The 22,448-nt window shown below is 43.0% G+C and overlaps 3 protein-coding genes across 4 annotated transcripts; 1 reads left to right on the top strand and 2 right to left on the bottom strand.

The window, feature by feature from the left end:
- Nucleotides 1-109: 109 nt before the first annotated feature.
- Nucleotides 110-7,031, top strand: LOC112889361 (synaptotagmin-3-like). 2 transcript variants are annotated; one of them, XM_025955945.1, is made up of 12 exons: nucleotides 110-781; nucleotides 2,684-2,782; nucleotides 3,303-3,353; nucleotides 3,471-3,594; nucleotides 4,029-4,147; nucleotides 4,226-4,327; nucleotides 4,401-4,475; nucleotides 4,585-4,661; nucleotides 5,136-5,385; nucleotides 5,536-5,892; nucleotides 6,461-6,589; nucleotides 6,668-7,031. In XM_025955945.1, the coding sequence occupies exons 1-12, from the start codon at nucleotides 677-679 to the stop codon at nucleotides 6,794-6,796; spliced, it is 1,617 nt and encodes a 538-aa protein (XP_025811730.1). In that variant the 5' UTR covers nucleotides 110-676; the 3' UTR covers nucleotides 6,797-7,031. The 2 variants fall into 2 exon arrangements, with proteins under 2 accessions (XP_025811730.1, XP_025811731.1); XM_025955946.1 differs by lacking the exon at nucleotides 110-781 and having other exon boundaries at nucleotides 2,704-2,782; nucleotides 3,303-3,382.
- A 1,148-nt stretch (nucleotides 7,032-8,179) lies between these two features.
- Nucleotides 8,180-9,828, bottom strand: LOC112889362. The gene has a single exon (XM_025955947.1). The coding sequence runs from the start codon at nucleotides 9,740-9,742 to the stop codon at nucleotides 8,441-8,443; it is 1,302 nt and encodes a 433-aa protein (XP_025811732.1). The 5' UTR covers nucleotides 9,743-9,828; the 3' UTR covers nucleotides 8,180-8,440.
- A 685-nt stretch (nucleotides 9,829-10,513) lies between these two features.
- LOC112889706 (structural maintenance of chromosomes protein 5) lies at nucleotides 10,514-21,621 on the bottom strand. Its single transcript, XM_025956459.1, has 29 exons — nucleotides 21,287-21,621; nucleotides 21,029-21,182; nucleotides 20,332-20,405; nucleotides 20,088-20,237; nucleotides 19,851-19,955; nucleotides 19,617-19,765; nucleotides 18,210-18,321; nucleotides 17,974-18,129; nucleotides 17,692-17,813; nucleotides 17,480-17,624; nucleotides 17,339-17,404; nucleotides 16,600-16,728; nucleotides 16,266-16,364; nucleotides 15,796-15,961; nucleotides 15,564-15,709; nucleotides 15,407-15,470; nucleotides 15,215-15,339; nucleotides 15,031-15,108; nucleotides 14,434-14,506; nucleotides 13,773-13,876; nucleotides 13,399-13,515; nucleotides 12,797-12,874; nucleotides 12,601-12,700; nucleotides 12,471-12,525; nucleotides 11,605-11,653; nucleotides 11,431-11,518; nucleotides 11,270-11,342; nucleotides 11,081-11,184; nucleotides 10,514-10,970 (listed from the first exon to the last, which is right to left on the bottom strand). The coding sequence occupies exons 1-29, from the start codon at nucleotides 21,524-21,526 to the stop codon at nucleotides 10,918-10,920; spliced, it is 3,174 nt and encodes a 1,057-aa protein (XP_025812244.1). The 5' UTR covers nucleotides 21,527-21,621; the 3' UTR covers nucleotides 10,514-10,917.
- Between the last annotated feature and the right edge of the window lie 827 nt (nucleotides 21,622-22,448).

Genomic DNA, 22,448 nt, shown 5'->3' with positions numbered 1-22,448 from the left:
AATGTAGTTTCTATATGTGTAGTGCAGTGTCTACATGACATGGCAAGTATAGAAACTATTAGTAGTGTCTTGGGTTGGAATTGCCCTTATATCACCTTCCTTAATAAGTACCTAAATCAAAATTAAGATGTAGTACTTTGTAAGTATAACACGGCCTTCCTTGGGCCGAACGGCTGCCCGATCGAGTGCATCGCTTGACAAGAAGTCTCGTCAGCCGACGACAACGCGGAGGAAGCAACCAACCTCCCAACCATCACCCCCAGTCAAGACAACGGGCAGAGCCTGGCGCGGTGACGCGGATGCACGCGACTTCGGCTGGGTTTTCCACCACCCGTGCCGGCCAGCGCGGACCGCGACCTCGCCGCCATAAAACCCGTCGGCCAAGTGCCACCTTCTCCTCTCCGTAACACCGCCCAGCTCCGCCCGCCACCGGCTCGCTCGCTTCGCGCGTGCCGCCTGCCTCCCCCACCTCGCTGCTCGCTCCTAGTAGTTCTCCCGGCCTCGATCTGTCGCTTGAAGTATCCGAGGGAGGAGCAGCGGCAACCACCAAGCCAAGCCACGCGACAACCGCTGCCGCCAGCAGCAAGGCGCGGGGCGGTTCCCAGCTCCCCATGCGGTTGGCGCCGGGGGCGGCGGCGCGGCGGCATTACTCGCGATCGCACGGGTGGCGGCGGCGATGGGCCTCCTGGGCGGCGTCCTCGGCTTCAGCGTCGGGCTCCCCGTCGGGCTCGCCGCCGCCTACTTTCTCTACCTCCGCTACTTCGCCGCTCGGCGCCTCCAGGTGACCACCCCCGTCGGCCCCCCTCTCCTCCTGCTTGGTTCAAGTCTCCGCGCGTGCTTCCGCTCCGCTTCTGCATTAGTTCGGACCGATCGCGCCGCCGTGAGCTGGTTGATCGCGTGCACGTATCAGCAGCAGCTAGGATGGATGATCCGATCGCCTTCGCAAGGGTAGTCATGAGCACGACGGCTTCCCCCGAATCGAGGCTTGACGGTGCCCACGCAGGCCATCGACATCTCAGTGGTTGGTGGAAGATTTGAATTTGATTGGGATGTTTGGTCGGTTCCTCCTGCTACTTCCCATCGGTTAGCTCCGCGTCCTCGAGGAAAAACAATGACCAAACACGCACGCAGTGTCGTAATCTATATTTCTGAACACGACACGACGCCGGGGAAGATTGAGCGTGCGGCCTCGAATGTCAGCTCGAGATTGCCCCACCTGGAGCGATCGAGTCTTTGGTTGTCCAGCAGGTTCCTTTCAGGAATAGTTGGCCAGCTGAAAGTACTTTTCCCAGCTTTGAATTGCCTGCCGACTCGATGGCGTATCCGATTCGGGTTTGCTTTGTACGACCATTTATTCTTCCTTCTCCAGTGACCATCTGCACGAATGCCACACATGCCAGATAGATTTGGACTTTCGGATTATGACGTCGTTGCACTGGAGGTTTCGGGAAAATAATTATATATGCTGGGGATTTAGTTTCCTGCTCGACCCTGTTTGTTTCCTTGCTAGATTATATAATCTAGCTTATAATCTGAAATAAGCATCTCCTCCATAGCTTATACGATCATCATAATCTAGGACATGGATGATATAATCTAGATTAGAATCTAAGATGTTTGTTGACCATTGAGGATTATTTAAGCTAGATTATATAATCTATGGGTAAACAACCAGGGCCTATGTCTATGCGGGACAAATAAGCGGAAACCATGGATTTCAAAAAGGATATGCCAACTTCATGGCAATAAGATATCTCTGTATGCGTTAGGTTAATGTGGTTGCAAATGTGAAACGGGATTAGTGCTGACGGGTGCAGAGTTTCACCCGATGCTTAGGGATAATAATTTTTAAGTTTCCCTCGTACCTGACATGATGGGAGGATGCTTTGCTTTTGTCTAAGGTGCTTGGAATCATTTCCCTTGGAAGCGCATGTGGTTCCTGCTAAGTTGCAGATGGGTTCGCCGGTTAGTCCATAGGAATGAAAATGACATGGTTGAATTTGAATATGGTGCGAACAAAATCCAACTTGGAGAAATTTACTAGAGATATCAGCGTGTTTTTCTGAACCCTTTCTACTGAGACTACAACGACGTTTGGATAGCTTAGTTCATAAGCAAAGAAAGAAGCTGTCAGATCTCAACGCTAAGTAAAAAAAAGCCATAACCATCATTTTTAATGGTGCATTATTACGTTACGAACTGTCGTAAGACAAATTTCAATTTGCCACCAATCTAGCACAATATGATAACTTGCCTCTACAGAGTCCAGAAAGCTATGTCTGCTTTATATTCTCTGACCGCTGCAATATTAGACAAGTTCTAACGTCTATTAAGCTTTATTGTCACATTTTACTCTTATATAATTGATGCTGCCCTTGTACCCATGTATGGATCACCTATAATTACAGGTCATGTTTCACCAAGGCATGTGAATGGCATCTAGTGCAAGCTGAGAGCTTGCGACCATGAAGTGCACTTTTTTTAAGAAAATCACAAAATATTCTGAAAACTAGTATTTTTTAATTGAATTCTAATCCAAAAAAAGGTTGTCTGAAATTTTCTGAAATCTTGGACCCAACTGTTTTCCCCCTTCACAATACTATTACGAATTTGCAAATTTTCCTAGAAGTTGACATTTATGGTAATTACTGATCTGTGTCAATAATCATGATTGGCTTTACAGGATCCTGTCATTAGACCTCTACGAGATTTAGATTCTGAAACCCTACAGACAACAATACCAGATATTCCATTATGGGTGAAGAGCCCAGACTATGAGCGGGTGAGTACATGTTACACTACTATTTCCAATAATTTGTTCTTTGTTTCTTGACGAAATGTCCCTAGTATATAAGCCCTTGTTTGTTGTCAACAGTGCCACTTGAGCGAGTAAATGCAGGTGTGAGTCAACTGCATGTTACTCAAAATAACCTTGAGGAACATCTCTGTGAGAATAGAAGTCTATGGAAGAAATGGACCTTGTTCCGTGTTTTATTCAAAATAAATTTATGGATTGTTTATGTTTGAAACTTATAGAATTTGATCTGTAGAACAAAATTTTTCATGGAAACTCATCTTATATATTAGCACTAGTTTCTCAATTAAAACAAATCAATTTGACAATGATGAGTTCACCTCCATTTCAAATTATTATTCTAAATATTGTTCATATTTTTCACACATTCGAACTATTATTCTAAGCATGTACCAATGTTTTTATATGGAAATTGATGTTGCAAATGCTCAAACACAAGATTTAGTTAACTAAAGGGATAATTCACAAACATTTTATTGTTTCGCAGGTTGATTGGATGAACAAGTTTATTTTTGACATGTGGCCTTTCCTGGATAAGGTTCTTTCAACTTTCATATGGCAAATTTGGTACAAATTTTAGTGTGTGTTTTGCTGTAGAAATTTTAAATGGAAGCATGATAGCCAAAGTAATGCTCTTTTGATTCATCGAATGCAGGCAATATGCAACAATATAAAACGTGCAACGAGACCAATATTCGATCAATATGTTGGACAATATGGTATAGAGTCCATTGAATTTGGAGAGTTGACACTTGGGGCACTTCCACCTACATTTCAAGGTCCATGATTTCTCTTAGAGAGCTTATTTTTGTGGGTGCAATGTGTTCAATGATACAGCAAGAAAGTCTCCTCAAACAATGACTATCATTACTACACAAAAACTCTTTTTTTTCTATTTTTATACAACTCAGATCTGTGATATGAAAAGATTGAATCGGTACTTTTGTTTAAAATAATGAGATTAGCCTCAACCAACTCTAACTCAGTGCAAAGTTTCTTATTAGACTTTTGAAGGAAATGATTTTGGTGGAGAGTTTTAATATGTGAAAGTCAACTATTTCTAGAATATAAAGCTGGGGTATTCATCTTGCGTTTCTATTGTGATGCGTTCTAGTTGAACTGTAGTTTAAAAGGGTTGTCTGTTTGCTTGGTTTTCAACTTATTTGGCTTCCATCTGAATACACTCTACCATACTCTTACTTGCCTAAAACAGGTATTAAAGTTTACGAAATGCTAGGAAAAGTATTGGTAATTGAGCCTGTGATTCGGTGGGCTAGCATAGCAAATGTAATCTTGAACGCAAAGGTGCATTCTTTCGAAGTGTCCGTTCAGGTTAGCTTTGCTCCTGGCTGGCTGCATTATACAGACATGGCTTAGTAGCTCACTGACATGATCTATTGTGATTTTCAGCTTGAAGATTTACATATAATGCTAACTCCGCGTGTGACTCTCAAGCCACTTGTGCCAAGCTTTCCCTGCTTTGCTAACTTGTGTGTGTCATTAATGGAGAAGGTATTAATTATATGCTCCTTTGATGTGCACTTAATTTCATTGAAGAATACTAACTCAAGTTATGTGGATATAGCCATGTATAGATTTTGGATTCAAAATGTTGGGAGGAGATATCATGGCAATACCAGGCTTGTACCAATATGTTCAGGTAACTGCTCTTCTGCCTTAGGATAGAAAAACTCCCCCGAACTCTGAATGATGTACCATATAGGCATATACTATGTTCTCTCGTCTTATTAGCTTTTTCCCCCTTGCAGGATCAAATATCAAAGCAAATCTCAGTTCTGTATCATTGGCCTAAGGTTATTCAGATTCCAATCTTGGATGGAGCAAGGTGAAATTCTCCAGCAATGGCACCAAAACAACTATTGCTTCTTGCTTAAGTTTTTACGAGTCCCAATCTTTTAACTTCAAATAATAAGTTGCATAGAGATATCCTGCTTTCAAGTTTCAACAAGATAAACATGAATCTTATATCTCTGATTTTTCTTTATTTACGTGCATGTGATGCCATAATATTGTACACAACATTTTCTCGAAAGATAAATGCTGCATATAATTGGTGATAACTGATAAGATTATTATCTATGGAGGGCTAAACGTTTACCATTACAACTGGTATTAGTAACAAATTTGTAGCATATATATTGTACACATATATCATTTAAAAACTAATTTGCTAGCTATACGTGTTCATACAAATGGAACAGCCATATTTTTTTACAAACATTTGCCCTTTAATTTTTAAAATAAGCTCTCCAACTTAATTTGGATTTAATTACTATTTGTTCTGTGAACCATATTGCAGTGGCGCTACAAAGAAGCCGGTTGGAATCTTGCATGTAAAGGTAATTAGAGCCCTGAATCTTCTCAAGATGGACTTGCTTGGAAAGTCTGATCCCTATGTCAAGATGCGCCTGAGCGGTGAAAAGCTGCCTTCAAAGAAAACATCTGTTAAGATGAGCAACCTGAATCCTGAATGGAATGAACACTTCAGGTTCATAGTCAAGGATCCCGATACTCAAGTCCTTGAGCTCCACATGTTTGACTGGGAAAAGGTTTCTTGCTGTATCCAAACTTATCGTCCTTCTTTTCTACTTCGGAATATCCTCACAGTCCTCATTTTGATGTCAAACAGATGTTTTCCCTGATTTGCAAGGGCAGGAGAGACACCAATTAATCATCTTTCCGTCTTTCTGCTTGTGCAGGTTAAGATGCACGATAAATTGGGTATGCAAGTAATTCCCCTCCGCTTGCTTACACCTTACGAGAGCAAGCTATTCACACTGGACCTTGTTCGAAGCATGAATCCAAATGATCCGCATAACAAGAAAAATAGAGGACAGCTCATTGTTGAGTTGACATTTGATCCCTTCAGAGAAGACAATAGCAGGAGCAGTGTGGCTTTGGACGGTGAAGCTAATGCAAGCATAAGGGAAGGAAACGGTGAATCCAGTGGTGGGGTGTTGTTGGTTTCAGTAGAAAATGCAGAAGATGTCGAAGGGAAGCAGCACACCAATCCATATGCTGAGGTTCTTTTCAGGGGAGAACGCAAGAAAACAAAGGTAACGCTTTTAAATTCTTTTGCTTATGTAACAATGCACATTTATTTTTAAAATTTGCATTGCCAAACATAGCAAGCCCACTCACTTCTTAAGTTCAATAGCATCCTTTGCATGTTCTAACTACAGTTTATGAACAAGCCCATGGCAAACCACATTGAGACTTCTTTCATCTTTATTGGTTATTAGTCAGCTGAATTGAGCCCTAACTTGGTAACGATATCTGAGATGAGAGGTGGTAGGCCTGCTAACTGAGCCAGAATTTGGAGAAACTGAGCCAGAATTTCACTAGCATAACAATACTTGCCCCTGCTTCCACGGAAATACATTGCCTGATTGGTGCAGTTCATTCTACCATGACTGTATCATCTCAAGAGAAAATTGCATCGTAACCATTTGGTCAAAGGTGGCAAATAAAATTTGACTAAACTGTCCATATTTCACGTTCGCTTTGCATCAAGTTCACTTTCTTCACACAAGTTATATTGAACTTTTTGGCATGAAATTCACCGACCAAAATCCATACCGTACCAACAACCACTTCATGGTCCTATGTGCGTCGCTGCTGTAGGTGATAAGGAAAACAAGAGATCCAAGATGGAGCGAGGAGTTCCAGTTCATGGTAGACGAGCCTCCCGTGGAAGATAAGGTCCATATCGAAGTTAAAAGCAAACGCCGCGGACTACCCATCCGCAACAAGGTAAGTCATACATGCTCGTTACCTTGCCTACAGGTTGCAGCAGCTGGCTGTCATAACTCAAAACGCTCAATCTCTCAGGAATCCCTGGGGCACGTGAACATAAACCTGGTGGATGTGGTGAACAATGGCCGGATCAACGAGAAATACCACCTTATCAACTCGAGGAACGGGATGATACAAGTCGAGATCAAATGGAGCACGGTGTGATCGCCACACTCCTTTTGTGCTTGGTGTTCCATTTAGCGTTGTTAGCATATGTTGTAACACCAATGGACAGCGGAGATGCGTGTGACTTGTTTGTAAGTCGCAGCATGTAAGAGCACTGGCTTTGCTCATCTCCTTGGGTCAAAGCTAGCCCATCATTGCTTGTTGAGTTGCTTGCATTGAGCAATTTTTGTGAGGCATGAGTAACAAATCCTCAAATAGTCAAATGCTACCACCACAAGAATGAAAGCCTCACCTGCTGCTGCCCAGTATCAGCAGCTGAGAAGGGCAAACAACCTACCACCAGTCCATAACCCAGGCAGTGACAACGATCACCAGACACTGCTGAACAAGGCGTTGACGATGGTGTTGGCCGACGAACGCTGGAGGAAGCATCGATGTCAGCTACCATTGGACCATCTTGATTTCGCTGAATCGGTTACTCTCTAGTCTCTCCTATTCTCCTTGAGTTCAAGTGTGAGGGACAGAGATCAAATGCTTGTTCAGGAAAGGATGAGGAGAAAAGGATGCCAGTTTGTGTTGCACCTCTCAGTCTGGAGATCCGCTGTTGATCCTCCGTTTCATCTGCGTCCTGCTCCTCAGTTTTCTACCTCCTGTCTTTCGCTCTCTAATTCAGAGCTGAATTCTGAACCTGTGCAGTGAACTCTGACATGTTCTCTGCTGCTTCACTGAAATGTAGTGAACTCAGAGACACAGACACAACTCACAGCCTAGCTGTTGGAAGATGTGCAGTGCAGTGACGGCCATGTCTTCCGGATCAAATACGATACAGGGGAAAGGATGAGCTCGGCAATCAAATAAGATGCTTGGCTTTGCCGCTTTTGCTTCCCATTGGATTGTTGCTTCTAGTTTGCAGCAGAGCCAAAGCCCAAAGCCACTGAATTCCTCAACTTTTTTTTCCCGTTTACCTTTGTAACTCATCACAGGCATGGAGAAGCTGGCCCGGTTCAAAATGCTGTTGAAGGGCTCCAGCCGCCTCATCACACCGCCACCACTGCATCCAAGATTATGCTTGAAGAACTTAAGACTGGCCGCTGGTGAGGGCTTAAGGCGGGGGGATGGGTTTATGCAGCTGCTGTTGGCGCTGGCAGGTCCCCGGCAGAGTGGAGAAGAGAAGAGAAATGAAGTGGACGAGAGCGGAACCAAAATTTTGGGTCGCTACTATTAATCGCGATCCAAATTGAGCGTGCTTTTATAAAAACCAGAAATCAATACTTTGCAAATAACTCTCTAGCAAAAGATAGTGCTGCTGTCCATACATGGAATACGGACAAATTGAAATACAATAAAGCATATTCGTAAAAAAGCTATTAGTGTGCACTACTGCAAGAAATTCAGATCAACATAACAACAAAAACTAATATATGAATGCTTGCTACTCACCAAACCCCCCAAATACAAAATTTATATGTCGATTTATCAACTATATGCAGCAAGTAACATAGACAAGTTAACATACAACACCAAGTTGGGAACCTTAGCCAATTGTCTTCCAGCCATAATACGGTTTTCCCACATTGCAAGGTCTCCTAAACTTTCACCAATATTCAAGTGGCAGACACACACAATACTCATCTGAAAGAAACACCTTACCATCATGCAAACACTCCCTGGATACAGTTGATTTCATTTGGACACGAGTAGTGTGTCAGGCTTGCGCTGCTTGCTCGGTGTGTTTGGCTTTGAACTTGGCCTAGAGCTCGACGCGGTGCTTCCAGCAGTGCCAGCAGCCACAATTGTCCCAGAAGCCGCAGCAGCTGCTGCCTTTGCAGCCTTCCGTGCACTTTTGTCAAGCTCAATCAAGCTCCGGGCTGCTAAGATTGCCTGTGGCACAAGGTCGTGGCATGCACGGGCATAGACAACCCTCACAGCATCTGCAGCTGCGTCCCGCACCTCGACAGGGTTCAGCGGTGCAAGCAAGCAGTGCCCAAGAACCCTCATCACCGGCTGGAGCAGCTCCCAGGGTAGCGGCACCCTTGCCTCCTTGTCATAATCCTCATGGCAGTTCCGCCCACTGGTATCTCCATTGATGCGCATCCTTGCCAGTTCCTCCTCCAACTCCTTCCCATTCTCGGCCTCTGATGACAATGGTGACACAGACCCCAGAGAGTCCCCCTCCTCTTCCTCCAGCTCCTTGTCATCAAGCTCAAAACGGCATTTGCAGTACTGCCCCGCCCATGCCGCCACAGCATTGCAGGCATCAACCTTCGATGCAGCCGGCATCTGCAGAATCTTGGAATAGTAAGCTTCGAACGCGACCCCAATTATCCCTGCGCGCTTCGTGGACTTCACAGCAGCCTGCGGCTCCAACGGTGGTGAGAGCACACCCACCACGGGAGTTGCCTGTGGAGGGGGGATCGGCGGGGGCTGCGGCCGGCGAGGGGACTTGGAGCTGGGGCTGGACGCCGGCGTGTGGTAGAGCGAGGGGACGGAGAGGTCCGGGACCTGGACGAGGACGGGCTTCCCCTGACGATTCTTAGCCTCAGAGGAGTAGACGGCGAGGAGCACCGCCTCGAAGCCGGAGAGCGACGAAGGGAGCTCGGGCGGGAGGCGGCGGAGGTAGAGCGCCGCCAGTAGAGGCAGGAACGCGAGCGCGGCGAGGCGGAGGTCGGGGTCAGCGGAGAGGAGCGTGTCGTAGAGCCAGTGGCAGGCGGGGTCGTCGGCGCCCCCGCCCGCGCGGAGCGCGTCGGAGAGCGCCGCGTAGGCGGCGGGCGAGCGGAGGAGCGCGCGCGCGGGGCGATCGGAGTCCGCCAGCGCCGCGACGTCCTGGGACGCGGCCGGGGGCAGGATGGAGGAGAGCGCCTGGATGCGGGAGCGCGCCTGCGAGACCGACTCCCACCAGGACGGGGTCGGGTCCGAGGCTGAGGCGGAGGCGGAGGGGGACGCCGAGGCGGCGCCCGCGCCGGCGGAGGATGGCGAGGGAGGCATGGCGGCGACGGCGGCGGAGAAGCCGAGATGAGATCTCCCCCGTCTCCGCAGCTGTCTGGAGGTAGTAGGTGGGTAAGTGGATCGTGGATGCGACGGCATTCATTTTCTTATTGGGCCAAATGGCTGGTATGCGAACTAGATAGGCCTAAAGGGTTATGTGTTGGCCCGTGGTTTTTTTTTAGGTTTGTTGGCCCGTATTAAAAGGCCTAGCATCTGATCTTTGTATGGTCCGGCCCGGGCTAGTTATAGTATTATTTTTTTAAGCTTGTTACAGATGTTTTTTTTTTTTGAGAACTTGTTGTAACTGTTCTTGGCACAATTGAAATCTGAAAAAGTAGACTTTGTGTCCGGGAACTTCAAAATCGGGGAGACGGGATGCTGATGACGTCTCCGCGCGAACGTAGTATCGTGCTCGTGCACCGAGGGCGCCGAGCAAGCCGGTCTCCGGCGAGAGGACAGGCCGGCGTCGGGACGAAACACCCATGCGCGGCTGCAAATCCACCCGTGGCCTGTTCCAATCCGCGCACGCACGGCTTGACGCCGGCACCCAGACGGGGAGGAAGGTGTTTGAAATTTCGAGGAATTTTCGCGCTGCTGTGCTGTGGCAAACAAGGTTGCCCTTTCGTCCCGGACTCGTTGGGGAGGTGTCCGTACGTTGGTTGCCATTGCACGCGCCGCGCCATCCGGACGCCCGTCGACCGGATATTACGGAAACAGAATGACCCGTATTTGAACCTGGAAGGTAGATCATCCTAGCAACACCAGTCGACATATGTCCAGAAAAGTCACAATTTTGCGTGCTCATTAGCCACCAGATACAGGAGCAGACCGTAGCGTAGCCAATTAGACGTGGCGCCAACTACATGGTTCGCCAATGTAGATTCACACTGCAAAAGAATCACTGAACTATGCTGGTGGATAACTAACATACACTGCATCAATTTGCAGAGACACCAGCTGGTCAGCTACCGGGTAGACATCATTCTACAGAACGGTTCAAGTAACAAACAAAAGGCCTACCCAGCTTCCGGTTCTTAGACATCAGCTAACTTAGCTTTCCTATATTTACATGGGGTACATCTAAAACTTAAATTGATCACCCAAAAGCTGCTTCGGGATAACCTACACTTTTAACTTCACAAAAGCCTAGTGCTGCCGACGCAGGATTCAACAAATCAATGCCCTGCAGCGCTCATCACCGTCCTCCAACAATCCCCGGCGCTCCAAACTGCAAGTATCAAGTATGTTAGCTAAAACTCAGATTCAGAACGCTTTCATGTTCAGTTCACCAGCGCGATGAGCATGCATTATTAACAAAGCATAGAGCGACACAAGTACCTTTCGCTGGCTTCTCAATCCATGGACCGTTCATGATGTTCAAAATGCTGCAGGCATCGCTGTACTCCAGATCAGGTAGCAGCTTGGGCGTCAGAAGGAAGCACCTGCAGTCAGAAAAGAAACAGGAGGTTACCAGATGTCAGCAGGTCTGCATGCTGTACAAGGTGTTGTGCGTGTATTGTCACTAACTGTGGCGTGTTAATTTGGCTGGCAGCTCTAACAAGCTGCTGGAACATCTTCCTCTCATTTATGGGGTCCATTCCTGCATTTTTCGGATGGAATGAGTTAGACCACTTCAATTACATGGTAACAGTCATGCAATTGAGGGGGAACACTTTCGGTTGACTTGCCTTGATTTATCTCATCAACCACCCGAAAGGGGCAGTTGGTAAGATCTTGAAGTGACACAAGATACAATATGGTCGATACTGATCGCTCCTATGAATGGGAAGGAAACAATTGTGATCAGAAGAAGGTAAAAAAACAGTTCCACAATCAATCTGGCAGTTGTTGTTTCTTCATACCCCTCCAGATTGGTGATGAGCACTTAGCACCTGCAGCTGACTAGTTTGCCTGATGACCAAAAGAAAATATATCAAAACCTCAATCTACATGCTAGAAGCACAGGATAGAAAAAAATATATCAGCAACAAATATGCAAACAAAGATTAGTTACAGGCCATTCAAATAATGAAATATTTCTTCTGTTACAATTAGAATTATATACAGGAAGGCACCAGACCAGTATCTACCTAAATCTCCTGATAGAGACTAGGTAGTAGGAAGCAAGCAGGTCACTGTGATTCATGGAAATATTGTTCAAACAACCATGTTAGTAAATTAAATTTTTATTCAGTGTACACCATATTCCAGACGATATGAACACATCGTGAACTGCACTCAGATATGGGACTACTCATAGTGGTTTTCTTTTCAAGAGAGAACAGTCCACCACAAATAAAGCACATAGCAAAACAAGGACAACCTGCTCCACAACGTGTGCTGAGGAGCTTTGGACAGCAAGATATTCAACTTTGGAAGAGTGGATATGAGAATAAAATACATACAAGCGTGCTTTTCATGAAACAACTTCCGCAACGAGCTACATGGACCAGAGAGATCATTTGTAGGAGATTATGTCCAAATAAATTCTAAAGTACTCAAAGTTTCCCTTTAGTGAAGTCGGTAGTGAACTCGGTAAGGCTGAGCCTGGTTATACCATCATACACCAGGATACTGTAATTAGGAGTACACAAAACCAAACGAGCTTACAATTACAAAATATTACATTGACTGATAAGGTATGGCAGACTAGTTACTTAATATTTATCCATCCAATTTCGAGAAATATCAGAATACAGAACATTGCTCACTTGGTAAAGAAACTCACCTAAACTTCACCTTTATAAGAATGCCGTACTGATCAAAATCAAGATCATGCTCATCTGGAAGTTTTGGCATGACAATTTGAGTGTTATCAAAATGTACAGACAATGGCTAAGAAACAGAACCATACATACCCAATGAAACTTCTCCAGCAACGGCCATTTCTTGAAAGTTACGACTGAATGTGTCATTTATTTTTGAAACAAGAGTCCGCAGAGTTGGAAGCCATTTACCCTACAAAATCATCCAAGTCAAGTCAAAGGAGATGGATCCAAAAAGAAGTGAGAGAATTGATTTCAGATTAGGTGACACAAGATGAAGTGTTCAAACCTTTACAGTTTCAATTTCAGAGCAGCATATCTCATATTCGTCTTTATCATCCTTAAGTTTATTTGAGATTGATTCTATCTGTAAAATCAAATTAGTTAGCGTCAACAAGAATTCTAAGTAGAAGTTGTGATTGATTTAGTAGCTCAACTTAACATATTATAATACAGACATTCAGTAGACGAAGAAATGTTGTTACTTAGAGCTATCTGCTCAAACTTGACTTTTGAGATGGTCCGAGTGTCCAAGGTTCCAAGTGGCCTCATCTACTAGTCTAATTTATTGGCAAAGAGCCAAAGACCAAAACATGACTACACCCAAATAGCAGCACATTCTGCAATTATAGCTGAGCATTTTCACAAGGATATAGTCTGGAGGGAGAGAACTCTATGGTAAGTAACCTCCGTGATTTTTAATGCACTTCAGGAAATGAACATCTCATAATGCCTCCCTTAATTCGCTCACTAAATATGGTCTCGAGAAAGAGTTCTAAAACACATGCCAATAATCCCATAAAAAAGGACCACTAAGGTTTCAATAGATGATTCTGCCAATTACAATACCAAGACGATAAAATATAATCATTGCTAGGAATAATTTGATACCTCGCGTTGCCGGTTTTGATACTCCTGCAAAACATTTTGGTTTAGAAATAGCATAGAATTTGCCTCCAATTCAGTATCTTGTATTGCTGTTTCCAGTTCTTCTACGGTACGAGGCATCTGCAATTAGAAAGGAGTGAAGAATCAATAAACAGATTATTAGTGCTAATACATGCCATTAAGAACAGTGGTTTATTTGGACTATGGAAACACCAGCATAATTGAACTAAAGAAAACAGAAATGGAACTAGAACAAAATACTGTTATAACTGTTATGGTCACAGTCCAGATATATTTTTTTATTTTTCTACTCCAAGTTATTTACATTGATGAGTTAGTGAAACAAAATTTATACAGAAACTAAATTTCAACTATACCTCATCAAACTCTTTTTCAATGTCTTTAGTGATCATGGTTATCGACTCTGCGTGCTGTTGTGCCAAAACCAACTTCCGCTTATGTTCCTGAGTGATTCTTTTACCTGATGAAAAAAAATGTGACTATGAAGCCTGAAAAAAAAAGATCCATAGGGGTAAAACAGCCTAGCAACTTCAACTGACAGTTATTATTGAATTAGATTGGCCAGACTAAACCATTATATCTCTGCCAACCGTACTTCAAGATAATTTGCTTCTCCCTCTCTTCTTAATTAAAAAATAAGTTCATTACATGACCATACAGTGACACAGATTGAACAGTAAATTAGAGAATGGTATTTCCAAGTAAAAAACCAATATGAAAATAATAAATAGATCAACCCAAAACCCATTCCACTCAATTGTATGTTCACTTCCCACTTAGTTCATTCATGTTGCACATAACAGGTAAAGAAGTACTCCAAAAGATATTTATTTTACGAGTAAAGAATGTACAAAATAATCGACTATGAAGCATGGTGATCATGTTGCGAGTAGTCCCTGATATTTGTGGGCTCAAAGACCAAAAGTTCATAATTAACACGACAAATTATTGATGTTAACTTTTGACTTTACATATTGCAAGAAAACTGCAAGAGAATTCATAGTAAAATCAACTTACGATCTTCATATTCTCTGGCAGCCAGATTAGCATCCTTTTCAAGTTTTTTCACACCCTTTTCCATCTCCCATATCTATGGCATGATTAGTTATGGTTAAACAAAAAAATATATATGTTAATACCAGCCAGATAGACATTATGGACAACAACAACAACAACAACAACAACTTAGCCTTTTGTCCCAAGCAAGTTGGGGTAGGCTAGAGATGAAACCCACAGAAAACAAGAATAAGAAACACAAAAAGGGCACAAGCCAAAGGAAGAGTTAGAGGTTAAATAAAAAGTAACAAAGGTCACGGTTCAGGTACGTTAATTGCTAATCTCCAAGCGCTCCTATCCATAGCTAATTCCTTAGCGATATTCCACTCCTTAAGGTCTCTCTTAACCGTCTCGTTCCAAGTTAGTCTAGGTCTACCTCTACCTCTCTTCTACCTCTACCTCTCTTTACATTATCCGCCCGCTTTAAAACTCCACTACACACCTATCGAGGAGTGGACATTATGGACAACAAAATAAAACAGCTACTGCTCTACAAGCTCACTTTTTTTTTCACTTGCCACTCAATCATTTATTGCAGATGTAACTAGAAGAACATACCTTGGCATCGAGCTCAATGGAAGCCATTTGCTTTTCTGTGTGGCTCCATTTGAGAGCAACAGCTTCAGTAAGCAAATCCTAAGATAGTTGATATGAAACTGAAGTAAGTAACTTGATGCTTTCCAAGATAAACAGCTAAAAACAATGTTGGACTGTTGGCTGTTAGCATAAAGGCCCTGCTAACCTTAAGTTTTATCATTGCTTGAAATCGCTTGTCCTTTAAGTTAGCAACCTGATCAACCAGCTTTCTTGTGCTGGATTCCACATCTTCCTCTTTGCATAAGTCCTCCAGCACTCTCCTTCTCATATCTGAAAAGAAGACACCTCATACAATATACATAATATACATGTAAAAGAACAGGAGAAAGTCTCGTACCAACACGCCTTTTTATTTCTTCTTGTCTCTTCTTTTGGGACATCATCATGTTAATAATTTCTTCCTAGAAAATTTAACAATCAAAACATAAGAATCACCAGAAATCACTAGGTAATAATTAAAATTAATGGAAGTAACTAAATTAAATAGATGCAACCTTTTGCTTGTGTATATTCGCCTCGTTATCTTCTAATTGCCTCTGTTTTCTCTGAACACCTTTTAAAACTTCAAGCATTCCTTCAATATTCCTTTCATGCTTTTCTTTCTGAAGTCGAAGATTTTCAATGTCACTTACATCAAGATCTGCGTGGGAAGGCTGACAAGAATAAGAAATGACAGGTGAATTATGTAAATGACAAATCTATTGAGGCTGCGAGTATAAATCATACTGCTCTTGAAAAGACGAGAAGGATTGACTGCATCTACAAATGCTGACATATGACCACCATATCTCGATTTGGACCATCGGTAATGGTTATCCGGAGTCCAAAAGTCAGAAATGCCCAACTTTGATACCTCATCTGCTCTGCGATGAGTTTCATCTGTACCTATGTACTAGACACACATACAAGGAGAAACGTGAGATAAAAAAAAAGCAACTTTGAGTGAAAGGTTCGAATACTCCTTTCAGCTAACCATTTAACCTACCAAAATTGTTATCAATTAAAATTTGTGCATTAAAATTGAAAATCTGATAATGGTATGGGTAGATTTGTAGTAAAAAAAGGTTACACAATCATATAATTTGCTATTGAAAATATATTCTAGAAGAAATTAGTACTTGATATTTTGTAATTGGAGGGAGTAATAATCAATGCAACTTGGTAATGATTTATGAACAGAACATAAGCAGTTATACCGAATCATCCAACATTGCCTGATTAATTAAAACATCTTTTACAGCATCCGGGGCTCGAAATACTTGATCAAGTCGGGAGTAGATCCCAAGTTGCTTCATCTGTCAAGGGAAGATAAACAGAGCAGCCAATATTACTACCAACACAATTCCAAGGCATGTTGTAAGGAGGTCAGGAAAACACTAAGATTGGTGACATAACCAAAAGGTCTATGGTGCCCTTACATAATAATGCTCAGGAACGAGGAGAAATGACAGTAGTGTGAATGTCCATGCATAAAAGTTAGAAAAGAAGATGGAAAAAATAAGGACAAATGCTTGGTCCATATCTGCTTACCTCCGGAGTAATGTTTAACGGTCGTCGCCTTACGCGTTCGTCCGTTATGTAGTTCAGAACAGGGATGCCATACTTCTTCATTTCTCTAAAGATGTAGTCACGGTCGGAAGCATCCTGAGTGATGAATGACTGGAAAATACAATTGTTTACAGCAATTACAATGTTTTCCATAAGAATAAACAAGATGATGGCATGTAGTCATTCGCAAGTCGAGGACGAGAATGAACTAGGGACCTCTGTATGACTGTATATATTACAGAAATGCCATACTAATGGATGCTGATCGTCTTCAGTGACTGGAGGGTAAATCTGCTTCTGCACACACACCAGGCATACAACATGGCAACGTGCAATAACAGTATAGCACAGGGAGATCTAGCAGCCATCGGTTAAATATTTGTCCCTAGTTTCTTTCTCTAGTTTTTTCTTCCTCTGATAACAAATATAAGTCCATGTAGGTTTCTCCTAAGTCCTAAGTCAAACTTTTGGAACCATTATCTATGGGGAAAATATTATCTTAAATGAAATGAAGAGACATATATATTACAAAAATAGTTCTAATAATGAAACTGTAAGTGTCAATCTTGTATTGACAATCTTTATAAATTCAGATATTGATGGCCAAAATTGAAGTTTGACTTAGGACAGACCTAGGTGAACTTGTATTTGTGAATGGACAAAGTAAAACAACATAATTTAGAAACAATCAAAAGATAAAGTGTTAGCACTCTATTTGTACCTTCCATATATAGTTTGGAACATGGTTTTCCAGGTAAGTTGCATGGAGCTTATCCTCAACATTTACCTGGGAACAGTTGAACCAAAGTATAGTGTCTTGGCTGCAAATAAAAGGACTATTGACAGCAAAAGTAAAACAAACCTCAAGGAGAACAGGTCCATATACTTCCCCCCTAAAATTTTTTTTGTTATCTTGCACCCAGTGGTATGCTTCAGTGATCTTATCAGCGCCTATCATTTGCAATGCTTGGAGTAGCTTACTATTCTTGCTTTCCATTTCCATCAGCCTGGAACAAATTAGTGTTAGGTAACCTAGTCTTGAGTGGAGATGACAGCAGCTCACAAGCAGGTTACCTATTAGAACATCTCCCCATGCTTTCATTCTCTCGAGCTAACTGGGACTCCACAGAATTCCTTTCTGCTTTTAGATTTTTTATCTCAACACTTATTCGTGCAATTTGGTCTGTGAGTTGTGCCTATTGCAAAAACATAAATATACCTTCCAGTGTAAATATAACAGTCGCAAAAATCGCATTACTATGATCATATAAAATTGAAATAATACCAATCAGTCACTGGAGAGTACAAAGATGTAAGTAAAGCAAGGAGGTAATGGAGTAAGGTATATCAACCAACCATTTGAGCTTTAGGGAGTTCATATGGCTGTAGATCTTCAAGTTCTTTTTCAGCAGCAGCAAGGTCTTCCTTAGCTTTCAGAATCCTTTGCTGGCGAGATTTTTCTTGCTTTTTCAAATAATCAATGTCATCAAAAGCAGCTTTCAGTTCTGCATTCTGGTACCAAGAAAAGGAACGTCAGAAACTGAAATCAGTAAAATAGTAATAGATGCCTGATTTCGGTAAAGCGGTCATACCAGCTGCAGTTCATGGTCTGTAACTTTCCTGCGGTTGGTCATGTTCTCATTTACTTGGTTACTTGTCTTCTTTATATTTGAAGTATGAGCTGCCCTGTGTTTCTTGAGTTCACTACCAAAAACAATAATGGCAAAGAAGATGTCTCTGTTTAGACCTTGCAATATAAACCTTGCCTTTGGATTTTGTCAATTTAAAGGCACGCATAAATATAAGTTGTACAGAACGAATTTTCATAAAATCTAAAAAGGTACTCCCTCCGTCCCATGAGGAGTGCAATTCTGCGTTTGAAAAAAATCCCACAAAGAGTGCAATCCTATAAATTGGATCTCAACTATCTGCCTAATTAAGTGGTCAGATTTAATTTGCGTGTCAAAACTAACTGCGTGTGGCAAACAAATGAGGGCATTAGAGTCTTTTCACGCCACGACAATCTGTTTGAGAAAAACTAGAATAACACTCTTCATGGGACGGAGGGAGTATGTAAGAGTATATACATTTTTTCCATATACCAATAGCATTATTCCTGACAACTCAATGTATTATTTTCTTAGTATTTTTTTCTTTGTTTTGAATAAGTAAAGAACATTTTTATATGGCATTTTAATTGTTCTTTTATTCTCTCCCATGTATTTGAAGCAACCAAAGGATACTGTATAAGCAACTTCCAAGTAAATATCCAAAAGAATGGATCCAAAAGGATTTAATCAAATGAAAATGAAAGAATCCACATAAAAAGTGGCATAAAGATTTTATCTTGACGCTACAAGCATGCCCACAGAAGCGAAAAGGGAATTCTGAAACTAGGAACAATATGGAGGGGAACTTAGGTGCAGCACAGGTTAGAGATGCTTGACGGCAATGGAGTTGGTGTGCAGATACTATTATATATTGAGATAATCCCCTAGTGCCTCCTTGGATAGGTGAAACAACCATTTAACTTTGTCTCTCACATTACTGAAAGAGGAGAGCTCGCACCTTCTGTTTCAAAAGTTTGGCCACATGGGTTTTTCTAAATTTATGTAAAGTGGTCCAATTCACAAATTTTTATGTCCTTAACAGACTATGGCAACCAGGAACTTTGTTTTGACATAGTATGTTTAGAATTTGTTTAAATAGGGTCCACTAAGTAAGCCAAAAAACACACATGAAAAAGAGAGGGTGTATCAATCGAAACTGGAGGTGAGGCTGACCTAATTTCTGGTTATTGGATTATTCGCTAAAAGAATAAAAGAAACTGTAGGTGCATAACTAATTTCATCCATTCAAATCGAAGGCCTTGAAAAGGAAGCCTTTATTTGTTAGGGCGAATAGCTAATCATGTAGTATGAAATAATTCCAAAACATCAAGAAGGAATGTCTATGCCACCAAATGAATAATTGAAGCCTTCTGAAAGCATGAAACATACTCAATAGGGCCTTTTGAATCTTCCCAGATTCTGGCAGCTTCTTCCATTTTCCTCTTCGCAATTTTCTCCTGCTCCTGTATCACTTCTGTGAATTCCTTCCGCATCATGTCGAATTTCAGCCATGGTAGCTTCTTCTTCATTAATTCAGCCTATGGCACAATTAAACATAGTATTATCATAGTGTTGCCAAAACTTGTAGCTAAAATTATACAGATGGACAAAAAGGCTACATACCTTTCTCAGGAGGTTATCTCTTAGTCGAACACGTTCAACATCTTTTTCTTGTTCAGCATTGAGGGCTTTCAGATTGTTCAAAGTCCGTTCCTTTTGCTTTAGGGCCTAAAATTGAACATAAGATAAAATAGTAGATAAGTGTAGAGTTAACACCTAACAAACTGTTTCTGAAAAAAGTAAGGGAAACTTCAAAAATTTCAAAGAAACATAAACAAAAGGAGCAACATTCGGCTTTACCACTTCAAGCGCTTTCAGTTCCTTACTTCTCTCTACAAGTTGTCGATGCTGAACAGGTAAATCAGGATCACCAACTGCCTTTTCAGTCTCTTCTAGAAGTTGGATGGGACTTAGCTTTGCAAATTCAGACACCCGGTCTTGCGGCAAGAACTAGGGGAGGTTCAGCACAGAACAGTAAAGTAAGGTGAAGCTCCACAGTTGCCTTTGTCAAGGATAAATATAGATGTGTTATATAAAGGCCAACCTGAGTTAAGTTGTTAACTTGAATATTGAATTTCTTAATCACATCAATAACTTCCTTCTTGGGGACAGTTGCACCTGCAACACAAAAAAGTTTCAGTTACATAGAGGCAGACCTCCTCCAAGCGAGAGGAACACACTCATAAACAATCAAGAAACAGAAACAATAGGTTACTTATATATACACTTGAAGAAACAGCATTGCTAAAATTACTTTTCTGGCCATCGTGGCAGCATTACAATTGACATCCTTAAGAATATGAAGCTGTGACAACTGAAGTAGAGTAAGCTGTATGCACGTAACTAGTACTGAAAGTTCTGTAAAGCATAAGCATATATATTTACTAGATAAGTACAGAATTCCTTTCAAATATTTTTCTTCTAAGACAACTAAGAGCATCATCAATCATAGTATCAGTGTATCAACTAATTTCGCACTATATGATGTATAGACAGAATGGAAAAGGGGGGGGGGAATATCCCAGCCATAAAATCAAGACGGTATGGGCAAGTCAAAATTTTGGCAAGCGATCCAATACCCCAACCATATAGAAAAAGGGATGGGTGGTATGTGTCAGGAGTATGCATCTGGTGGCAGAATGGAACACTTTTTATGGATGAATCACTATACCAAACTGAGGTTATTCCAAATTATTGCAGCAACGATAGTGAACACCATCTTTTGTATTTGCCACTAGTACCATTGAGGAGCCACTCGGACTTGTTCTTCGTATCAATCTTCCTAGTAATGCAGATATTCTCGTCAGGCGTATCCCCGCGGAGGGATATCTTGACGTGCCCGGCGACCTCCCCTCTCTTGACGAACGCACCGACGCTGGACGCTCTCCCGAGAATCTGCACCCATTATCGCAGTCCGCCGTAACAACGGAACATTAAGGTACAGTGAAATGGTTTGGGGGGAGGAAATGTTGCAGATCATTAGGTGAGTAGGGTCATACATTGGGGTCTCCGGCGAGGCCGAGTGCGATGGCGCAGACGAGGGAGCTCTTGCCGGAGCCGTTGGGGCCGACGACGAGGTTGAGGCGCGGGCCGGGGCGGCAGACGAGGCGGTCGTAGGTCATGAAGTTGCAGAGCTCGACCTCCACGATGTTCCCCGGCACGTAGTCGTCCTCCCCGCGCTGGGGCGGCGCTGCACCCCGGTCGAGCTTGGGGCGCTTGGCGGCGCGCGGGGCCGCCATCGCCGGCGCGCGGGCGGGGGAGCTAGGGTTCGGCGGGCGGGGGAGGCGGAGGGGTTAGGGCATTGGGCGGGTTTGGGGAGGCGGGCGGCCGAAATGGGAGGGAAACCCGGAGAAGAGGCGCCAATCCTTCACCCATCATTAGCGCGGCGAGTTCCGACTCGCGCGTGCGTCGCAGCCTGATTGTTGCCAAGGATATTCAAGATTGAACAGGATTTTTAGGATTTTTAATTGCATAAATTTCCGAATAAAAAAATATGGAAAACATATTCGTATAACGTTTTTTTATAAAGGTCTATTTGACAGACCAGGCCCAACAAGTTAGCCCACGCGCACTGCTCGGCCGAGTTTTTTTCGAAAAAGGGATAAAAAAAATTAAATTCGAAAAAGGAGTGCTGATTGGCAAAATTTCGAAAAATGGCAACCTCCCGCCCGATGAACTGGCGGGAACCGTGGTGCCGGGCACCTCCCGCCCATCCAACAGGCAGGAGGTGCCAAAATTATTTCCAGATCCCTCCCGAGGCCTCTTCGCGAATAAGAAACTTTTCTTATTCACGAAGAGGCCCCTGACGCGGGCACGGGGGCATCCCGCCCGCCCAACGGGCGGGAGGTCCGGGGCCTGTAGACTACGGAGGGGCATCCTGCTCGTTGGGCGGGCGGGAGGTTCTATATATAAGTTAGGCGCCAGCCACGTGGTCCGCTGAGAGGCCGCGGGAACGGGGGAATTGGCCCGATCTCCAACGAGTAATCACTGGGCTGTGGAGTGCGGTATACTTAATGACACGTGGGTCCGTACTGGAATAGCCTGTGCGTCCCGCTAACCCAGGCTGCTTTCCGATTACTTTATCTATATTTCCTCTGCTAATTAATTCTAAAAAATTCCACGCGTGATCGAGCGGGACCCACGTACGAACCTATGGCGATT

The sequence above is a fragment of the Panicum hallii genome, chromosome 4 (assembly GCF_002211085.1).
Source record: "Panicum hallii strain FIL2 chromosome 4, PHallii_v3.1, whole genome shotgun sequence".
NCBI classification, from domain to species: domain Eukaryota; kingdom Viridiplantae; phylum Streptophyta; class Magnoliopsida; order Poales; family Poaceae; genus Panicum; species Panicum hallii.
This window is presented reverse-complemented; position numbering and strand designations above follow the sequence as displayed.

What these genes read in the sequence shown, in the direction of transcription:
- LOC112889361 (XM_025955945.1), top strand. Translation starts at nt 677, where the DNA reads ATGGGCCTCCTGGGCGGCGTCCTCGGCTTCAGCGTCGGGCTCCCCGTC. An exon ending in ACTTCCACCTACATTTCAAG is followed by an intron (nt 3,595 to 4,028) that starts GTCCATGATTTC and finishes TGCCTAAAACAG; the next exon opens with GTATTAAAGTTTACGAAATG. An exon ending in ACATGTTTGACTGGGAAAAG is followed by an intron (nt 5,386 to 5,535) that starts GTTTCTTGCTGT and finishes CTGCTTGTGCAG; the next exon opens with GTTAAGATGCACGATAAATT.
- LOC112889362 (XM_025955947.1), bottom strand. Translation starts at nt 9,742, where the DNA reads ATGCCTCCCTCGCCATCCTCCGCCGGCGCGGGCGCCGCCTCGGCGTCC.
- LOC112889706 (XM_025956459.1), bottom strand. Translation starts at nt 21,526, where the DNA reads ATGGCGGCCCCGCGCGCCGCCAAGCGCCCCAAGCTCGACCGGGGTGCA. An exon ending in AAGCAATGATAAAACTTAAG is followed by an intron (nt 15,109 to 15,214) that starts GTTAGCAGGGCC and finishes CAACTATCTTAG; the next exon opens with GATTTGCTTACTGAAGCTGT. An exon ending in TTGAAAAAGAGTTTGATGAG is followed by an intron (nt 13,516 to 13,772) that starts GTATAGTTGAAA and finishes TTCTAATTGCAG; the next exon opens with ATGCCTCGTACCGTAGAAGA.